Raw genomic sequence first — 9,407 nt, 5'->3', positions numbered from 1 at the left:
AAAAAACTGAAAAGTGTGGCGTGTAAGAACGTATCCAACACCTCTGAGTCAGTACTCTGGAGAATCACCTTCAGCTGCAGCTGCCAGAGGAACGTCTTCCACATGTTTTCCTCTGTTTTGTTGCCGCTCTTTTGTACATTTTTTAGATTTGTGGAGTTCAAAATGAATAATTATCTGAGTTGTGCATCTCTACACCTTCTCCAAAGTTACTATTAGCATCTTGGATGCTTCTCTGATTATTTTTTTCCCCACCTGGTCTGTCAGTTTAGGTGCACCAAAACTTTTGCAGTTGTGCACTGCTGTTTTTATTTTCTGATATTTTAGTGAACAGAGTCCTCTCTCAGGCTATGTTTACATGGAGCTCGACAAGAAAAAAAATAAAAAATCAATAATAATAAATCTGACAGATTATTCAATATTCAATAAAATATTCTGACCCAAAACCGCACAGCATTCTGGGGGATGTAGGCAGAGGAAAAGCTTTGGTGGATCAACCGCTCACAGCAAGCTAAACAAGGTTGGTGGATCAACTAACTCACTCATTCCTTGGTTACCTAGCAACTCAGTCATTCTTTGGTTACCTAGCAACAACCCGTTGAGTAACTGGCAGCAGTTTCAGGTTTTGCTTCTGTGCCACACAACGGCTTAAAAATAACAACAACAAAGAAAACTGTGGTCACGCCACCAGTTTGGCAGTATTTAAAAATAAATAAATAAATAAAACAAAAAGCGAATCAATAATTGTCAATATCAATAATTATTATGACATCATCATCATATTAGTTGCATTTTAATTTAGAGAATCCAAGCAAAGGGAGCTGAATACGCATGTGTGCTCCAAGACAAGATTTCTACAGCACTTAACAGTGTTTTTAAACATATTAAAACATTTTATTTGATCTATTTTGGAGCTATCTTGAACCAAACAGCAAAGTTCACTCGTTTTCCTTCAGCTTCATGTGGAAGTTTATACAAGGTGATGAATTCAGATGAAAAGAGTTTGCAGCTCACATTCCGGCGGCGGCTAATGCTGGACCTCTAGTGGAGTCATGTCAGGTGAGCCTGCTGGCAAGAGCCCAGGACATAAAGCTGTACGTTACAAAAGATGGAGCCCACCGCTGAGCTGGAACCACGGCAGTGACAGTTTCATGATGTAATTCTGAAATACCCAGAATGAATATCCAGTGAAACCACAATATTACACAACGTTACATTCAGTCAGAAACCAATACGGTAAAGCGTTTAACTCACTAATAATACACGGGACTTCTCAAGTTATTTTAGCAAAAAGCAGAGTAACGAGGAAAACATTTGCATATTTTTGTGGCAGTTTTTCTCAGCATTTCAGTCAGTGTTACCAGAAGCTTCTGCAAGTGCTGCTGAGAACTTGTACTCATTTAAGAACTGGACCTGTCATCATCTTTACATATTACTAAGTGAAAGTGAAGAGAAATCACCCATCAACGTCCACAATAAGCCTCTATTAGTTTCTGCTTGTGCAGAAAAAAAACAAAACAAAGTTGTCGTATGCACAGGTAAAACGTTGGTGCCAAAACCAACAAGAGGAAGACACTGCAGGGGGCTTTTTTTTTTTTTTTTTTTTTTGTAGCGTGTCCACGTGTGAGAGTTCAGTGGCCCTCTGCAGTCGGAGATTTGGTCGGACTCTGATCTTGAGGTTTATTTAAGCTGAATTCCGTGGGCTCATCAGGACCGGGTTACAAAAATCCTCCTATAGAACTAGAAAGAATGTGCAGCGCATACAGTTCTGCATAAGGCACAAAGGCATGTCTTTGGAGGTGGGGGCAGGCATCAAAAGACAGGCAGAGGAGGGATTTCTTTTTAGAGGCTGGGGGCAAAGAATGTATTTTGGAGCTCCCACTCAATGCCAAGGCGAGACAGGGGGAGGCGTACAGTTTTGTAGTAATGGGAGTACTTACAGGGAGGGGGTGAACGTTTGGATCTTTAAAACTCTTCTCTTGCGGTGCGTCTTATCTCACCCAGATGGGAAACAACTCATTTGGTATTCACACCTCTTTAACTTTACTGGGATGTTGTAATGGGGAATTTGAAAGTGTAAAGAAAATGATTTTCGGTGTGGATATGTATTCATCCATCGTCTATACCAGCTTGTTCTTGCAAGGGGCAGGCGGACGACTGATATCCCCTCCCTCCAGTAAAATATGGTGGAGGCAGCATCATGCTGGGGGGATATTTTTCTTTGGGGATGGATGGAGATAAACATAAGAAAATCCTTGATGAAAACCTGCTAATAGCTTCACCTTCCAGCAAGACAGAAATCTTAATCTTATAGCAACAATTAAATGGTTTAGCTACAAACATATTGACGTGTAAAAGTGGCTGAGACCCAATCGAAACCTAAAATTCACAAATTTGTTCTTTTTTAATCTGACGGAGCTTCAACCATTTTGCAAAGAAGCATGAGGACAAATTTCAGTCTCTAAATTTACCAAGCTGGTAAAAATACCTGAAAAGATTTGTCGCCGTGATTGCAGTGAAAGCTGATTGAAGGTTTTGAGCCAAACATTTTAGATTTTAGTTTGCAGTAATATTGTACAAACCAAGTGTGAAGCTTTGTGTTGGTCTATCAAACAAAATCTCAATAAAAGACAATACCATGTTCAAGGTGCTGTTCTTGTTTCAAACCCTTTTTTTTGTTAATTATCTTTTCATATTTGGCATGAGGCTACATTATATAACTTTAAAAAACAGTAGTTATTATCAGGAAGAATATTTATTAGAGCAGGAGTCAGAGTGTAGATGTACTTAAATTAATCATGGAGATGTATGCATTAGCATATTATACATTTCTATACAAATTTGACTCTGAAGGACTGAAAAATCCCAGAGGACGCACCAAAAAGTTGGATTTCCAACTTGGAAAGTCAGAAATGCCTCATCTGCTCCTCTAAAATGTGGTTAGAAATTGAACATTTCACCTCTTACACTTTTGTCTGTCCCTTTGTCATACAATTACTCCAAAACACACATAGCGACTTCTGTTAGTAAACATGTTGCTGGAGGGATTGAATGCCTTAAAACAGATCAATATGTACTTGCAGCTTCTCCTCGTTTCAAGATGCAGCACTCAGCTCCTTCAGACTAGCCAGCAGCAATTAGCAAACACCAGATGGATCTGCATCTGCTCAGTTCATCATAGGAGCAACTTCTGAGTCAAACTCTGGTAAAAATGTTGTTAAAGGGTTAATGGGGGAACGTTGTTGTGATGACTTCCTGAAGGCGGAGTTTCAGAAAGAGCAAGAGCTTCTTAAAGAGACAGAGGCCCAATTCGAAGGCATTAAAATAGGAAGCAAAATTTCTTTTACGTTGTGTTTGATATATGCAGTATTTTTATAACAGCTGAAAGTAATGTGCCATCACATGCCACTATATGTCTTGAAAATACTGGCCCTTTAAAACGTAAGGAGTCCATAATGTAAAGCATAGCAAAAAATGTTAGCAAACACCAACATTTTCAGAATGAATTATCTCCAAGTTTAAGTGCAATAAAAGAACATAGAGCAGATACAAAAAAAAAAAAAAACAAATTACACTGTGTTTACAGTAAACATTAACACTGTGGCATCTTAGCTATAAAACCCTGGACATAAACCTCAATTGTACGGTTTGATTAGCACAAGTTTTAACCGCTTACAGAATAAAAATGTGCATCTCTTGCGAATGTTGAAGCGTTTGCTCAGTTCCTAGACGGCTAAGCCATCTCCATGACCTTCTTGATCCAGTCTACGTACACAGACACGCGGATGAAAATGTTGGGCTGTCCCGGGTGTCCACAGCGCCTCATGGGGATGATCACGCCCTCCAGCACCCAGCAGTCGGCGTTCTGACACGCCAGAGGGCCGCCGTAGTCTTTCTGCAGACACACAGCAACAACACTCCGGAGTCATTATTTGTCTCTGTTATGACTGAGTGTCACTGCCGAGGTGGGAAACATCTTGCAGTCACATCTTGCCAGTTCACTTACATTGGCCATATGGTGGATGTGTTTGATTTATAGGAACTTATAAATAGCTGTATGTTCTCTCCTCAAAACAGGATAAATCAACAGGGTTTTTTCTGTATGAGGGGATTTAATCTACAGCAGTTCACATGCTTTACTTCTTGTCAAAGGAACAGTTTCGTATTTAGTTTTCACATTTAGTCACTTTTTATGAAAGATTTGGAAAGCATTATTTATTAGCTTCTATTTTCTGGAGTGACATTTCTATTAGTGCTTCTTTTCTGTTATATAATTGTTTAGGGCTATTGGAGACTTTAGTAAGAATTAAAGAAGATGCTAAGAGTTTAGGTTGTCTTGTGGGCTTGGCAGTGGGCAAAGCCCAATGTTCTGTGTTATATATGCTGGTGTGTAGTAAACATAAGGTTTATTTCCTCTCCCTGCCATCCCAACAGCTCTGGGAACATATTATTACTTGACCTAAAACAGAGTTTAAGTATTTGGCTCTTTGGGCCCTTCACAGTGGCTCGTAACCCACCAAAAAAAAAAAAAGAAAAAAAGAAAAAACAACAGTGCTTTTAACACCGTTTCTAAATAGAGAAGATAATTTAAAACACAAGTGTATTTTAAATGTAATTTTTGCACAGAATTTCCACAACAGATTGACAATAACGATGCAAGAAATATTAGAAAAGGAATGTTTATTTAATTAAACCACAAAATAAACTTAACATCTAGAAAATCAACCTCATGATCTCCATGATGCTGTTTGTTCACTAAAGTTTTCAGTTGGTGACACCGGATTTCATTTAGGGGCATCAAAGTGCATGGGGTTGGATTACAAATGCATAAAATGCTTTGTATAATTTTCACTTGTAGTTAAAGTTGAAAACTTTGTTGTATTTTCTTTTCAATTAATCACTCTGCTGGTTTATCACTTTAAACCATAACAAAGTGCATTGAAGCTTTGAGGAGAAGACACTGCTACCTCTGAGCTACCACAAGGGGTCAGCTTAATGCTTGCATGATAGTCAAAAAGTGTGTTTATTGTATTTATAGTTTCCATTATTTCTGTATACATAAAGAAAACTGCATGTACTAAGAAGAAGGCAGCCATCGACAGGTTCACTGCAGACACCTACCTCACAGGCACCAACTCCAGCCTGAAAAGAGTTTGTGCACATCTCATTTTCTCGAACGCGACCTCTGAAGTATCTGTTGCATTCAGTGTTGCTGATAACCGGCACGTGTGCAACATTGAGGACAGTCTCATCTCCTGTCCCTGAAGAAACAGCGACAAGAAAACTACAGCAAGCAGTACGCTTAGAAAGGTGCAGAAATTTTGCTCTCTCTCTCATTTGCATGCAACGTTACTTTAACCTCAAGTTTTAATCTTTTGCAGGAGGCGCATCCGTAGAGTCCAGAGTCTCTCTTACCTCTTGTCTCACCCCATCCGGCTATTTCACACTTTGTGTGCTCGGGCACTATGTAGCGCTCAGGAGGGAGGCAAATCTGAGAGACGCGCTCGTTGAACTGGGCCGGACTTGAGACAGAAAGAACGCACAGTCAAAGGAGAAACTTTGGCAGCTATTATGTGCAAGTGGTTGTGTGTGAGGATGTGTCCTGATGCACGATTATACACACTACTCCAGCTGCAGCATGACCAGCTGAGACTCAGAGGGTCCACACACAATCTTGGTGAGAGGAATGGTTTGCACGCCAGGCTCTCCTTCCTGCGGGTCCCGGAAAAGAGTTCCCATCATGGCGGAGTACCCAGGAAGGTCCACATAGCTGTCAAAAAAAAAAAAAAGAAACATGAAGACAAGCATCAAAAAGGCTGCTGCTTAAGTGTTTAAAATAAAACAGTAACATCATGTCATGCATTTTTGTTTTAAATCTTTTCTGTAAATACCAAAAGGGTCGTAATGTAACCCAAGCTTATCATAAATCTCATACAGGCCGGTGCTTGTGTATAAATACAACAAATAAATGGTTATATTTTTCTGAAAAAAAAAAAATTCTGTGTTACAATACACTACCACAATAAAAGATTATTTAATTTTATTTTTTGCATCTGCCAATCGTCGTTTGAGTTATCTTAGGATACAAGGTCCAGCTAACGAATGCATCGAGAAAGGGACGCCATTTTTAAACCAAACTGAAGTAAAATGTTAGATTTTCTTTTCCTTTTCTGTATTTTCAAAGTTAATAATCTGACAAGAACTTAAAAAAACAAACAAAAAACAGTTGTAGTTTTCTTGTCGCTGTTTCTTCAGGGACAGGAGATGAGACCGTCCTCAACCTTTACTTTTATAAACTAAAAGTAAAGGTTGGTGTACCACTCTCACTGACTAAAAAAAGGGTTTTTCTACCTGATATGTATTTATATGTTAACTAATAAATTAACCATTGTTCATTGGCATTATCGCTTCAATTGAGCTATGTTCACTGTTATTACATTGTCCATTTTACATTAAATACATTAAAAATTAGCTTGCTATCCCAGCTCCATGTTTGACGCGTAAAATCTTCCTAAATGAACTACCAGGAGGAGAAGCACTGCTTTGTGCTGATCACCCATCTGGGATTCACCAGAGATCCTCCACAGAAGTGGTTTCCTTTCCTGCACACAAAGAGGTCAGAGGTTACTCACAGCGCAACAGAGACTGTTTTGATAGTTCATCACCAAACGCCGTCAGCTGTCAGCCTGACCTGTCTCTGAGGCTCACAGTCCACGGCGAGTTCCCAGGGATTCCATTCACGATACGCAACCTGGTCGGCTGGGGACGGTCGTCTCTCTTCCCGCACTCGCTGAACTCCACCGTCTCTGCGTTCACAAAAAGAAAACAATGTGACCGCACAAGAAAACCGCAGCGTCTTCTGAGCAGCTTTTTGTCCATGTTCATTTGCAAACTAACCTACTGTTTCTGTCAGTGGCAATTTCTCTCCAGCTGTTTGAAAGCAACAGAAAAAAAAATTTAAAGTAACAAAAAAAGAGGATTGGATAAATGGTTTTCTTGAACTAGTTTAAACTTAACACACAAAACGCAGAGGTAAGTACCACACTGTTTAATGGCGCAGTAGTCAAACTCAGTTTTGGGGTCAGTGGTGTAGCACCAGGGCCCGTGTTGGTCCCCGTCTGGGTTACGACAATAGTTCTCCGTCAGGTTGGCATCCGGGTGCGTCCGTGGGTTTATCCTAAAAAAAATAAAAATCACACAAATGCTTTGTAGGAGGAGGTTGTCTTTTACTGCGGATTGTTTGTGTAAATGCCCCAAAGTGTCACCACACCTGGTCTGATGAGGTGTGTTCACGTTCCATTTCTGACAGGTGATGCCTTTGCGAGTTTTGCGGACGACGCCTCTGTAGTTTTTCCCATTTTCATTGTAGCAGTCTGGGAAGATAAAAAGATTATTGTCATAAGTAGAGCTGGATGATATGACTGAACGACCTATCACGATCCAGGCGTCTCATATTAGTTGATATTGATTATTGTTGATTTGTTTTTGTTTTTTTGGTTTTAAATATCTGAAATACTGCGAAACTGGTGGCATGACCTTTCAAGTTTTATTTATAGCTTTCACTCCATGCAATTGTTTATTATTTGTAAGCAGTAATGAGTGAAACCTTAAACTGCTACAAAAGTTACTCAACAGACTGTTGCACTGTTGCTAGGTAACCAAAGAACGAGTGAGTTGCCAGGCAACCAAACAGCACAGTGAGTTAGTTGATTCCATCAACCTTGCTTAGCTGGCTGCGAGAGATGGAGCATTTAAAGACTTTCATCAACCTGTATCAGACGTATTATCTGTTGATATTGATCACATGTCTATTGCAGTATATATTGTTATTGATTTATTGTTTAGCCCCAGTTATAAGTGAAATAAAATTGTCATGGAAGCGGAGGAGTGCATTGAGACCTTCACTGCATTTATTCTCAGATCATTTCTGAATCGAGGCGACGTACCCTCGGCCTCTATGTCGTCAGCGCAGCGTTTGATCTGCAGGCAGAGAACAGTCCTCATCTCTGGCACCGACGTAAAACACCAGGGAGCCTCAGAACCGTCTGGGTTACGGCAGTAGTTCTCCTCTAGACCCCTAGACGAGACGTAACCAAGAATCAGTTTAGCACACCAATGATCCTGTTAATTTAGAGAATTAGACAGCCCACCAAATTTGCACAGTGCCTGGCAAAAAGTGTTCTCACATCTTAAATATTTTCACATTTTTCCTGTTACAGTCACAGTCTGCTATATTTTATTGGGATTTTATTCATACAGTAGTACAGAATAGTGAAATAAAAAGACTGCTGGCAAAAATAAAAAATAGTGCTTGTACTTTGATCTTTTTCTTATGGTTCAACATGTCTTGCTACATTTAGTTCATCATTATTGCCTATACGGTGTTTCCATACATTTTAATCCTATTCTTCTCTTCTTTCTCTTGAATATTGGTATTTATATCCATTTTGGTTTTAGATCTTTTCAGTCCATTTCAGCCATTTCTTTGTTTTATCATTCATTTTCCCTAAATCTACCTGTTTGTGTTTTAATGCTAAAGCTAATGACGCACTTCCACCCGAACACACCATGTTCACAGCAAAACACAGTGATGGCAGCATCGTGTTGTGGAAAGAATAGTTGATGGGAAGGTTAAAAACTTGTTGTAAAGGTGGCAAAAGTAAACGATGTAACATTTCCCTTCAATGATCCACTACTTTGTGTCGATCGATCACTAAAAATCCCAATAAAGGACATTGGAGTTTGTGTTTAACCTGTGTGATCGCTTTTACAAGACACTATAACTGGAGAACAACATTTACTAAATGAAATTAAGTAAATCGTTGCTGAACAAAAAGTCTCAGGAAAACTTAAAACACGAAATGCTAATAACCTGCTAGCAAGTGTTAGCAGAGAAATAAGACTGCAAGTTATTCCCTGCAGCTGCACTTGCACTAATTATCCTAATATACCGCCCCCGCCATTAAAATGGACGCAGTGCTTACTTGCACTCATAGATGTTTGGGATGAAGGGATGCCGATGAGGAACCTGGACGTCCCACCGCTGACAGGCGATGCCCGACGCCGTCTCGTTGACTTTGCCTCGATAGTCTTCGCCCCGGCCTCTGAAGCAGTTGGTGGTGAAGCTGGAGCGCTGCCTCTTCTCCACCAGGACTTCAGCTAAAATCAGGGAGAAGTGTTTTGAAGAAAAATTAGCTTTCGCATGGAGGACAGATGCTATCATCAGAAGAAACCTAATTTATTTAGCTGCTGGGGAAGTATTTTGTATTTTCCATGGAATGTAATGACATTTTTATAGCACAATCATGTTACCTTTAGTTGTTATAAAAAATGCAATATATGCCAAATATAACTTAAAAGGAATTTAACTTTGTGATTTAACTCCTTGAAATTGGGTCTCTGTCTCTTTA

General features: G+C 39.6%; 1 protein-coding gene across 2 annotated transcripts in view; it reads right to left on the bottom strand.

Annotated features, from left to right (window-relative positions):
- Positions 1-1,229: 1,229 nt before the first annotated feature.
- mst1 (macrophage stimulating 1) overlaps positions 1,230-9,407 on the bottom strand; it is a 23,528-nt gene continuing 15,350 nt past the window's right edge. For both annotated transcript variants that reach the window (XM_015018040.1, XM_015018041.1), the window contains 11 exons: positions 8,982-9,156; positions 7,944-8,074; positions 7,268-7,370; positions 7,038-7,174; positions 6,895-6,927; positions 6,689-6,803; positions 6,522-6,599; positions 5,621-5,767; positions 5,413-5,519; positions 5,119-5,258; positions 1,230-3,892 (listed from right to left, as the gene is read on the bottom strand). In XM_015018040.1, coding sequence (XP_014873526.1) covers positions 3,731-3,892; positions 5,119-5,258; positions 5,413-5,519; positions 5,621-5,767; positions 6,522-6,599; positions 6,689-6,803; positions 6,895-6,927; positions 7,038-7,174; positions 7,268-7,370; positions 7,944-8,074; positions 8,982-9,156 — 1,328 coding nt within the window. In that variant the 3' untranslated portion in view covers positions 1,230-3,730. The remainder of the gene's footprint in view (positions 3,893-5,118; positions 5,259-5,412; positions 5,520-5,620; positions 5,768-6,521; positions 6,600-6,688; positions 6,804-6,894; positions 6,928-7,037; positions 7,175-7,267; positions 7,371-7,943; positions 8,075-8,981; positions 9,157-9,407) is intronic.

The sequence above is a fragment of the Poecilia latipinna genome, unplaced genomic scaffold (genome assembly GCF_001443285.1).
Source record: "Poecilia latipinna isolate Pla-1442-1.1 unplaced genomic scaffold, P_latipinna-1.0 Scaffold2222, whole genome shotgun sequence".
Lineage (NCBI taxonomy): Eukaryota > Metazoa > Chordata > Actinopteri > Cyprinodontiformes > Poeciliidae > Poecilia > Poecilia latipinna.
This window is presented reverse-complemented; position numbering and strand designations above follow the sequence as displayed.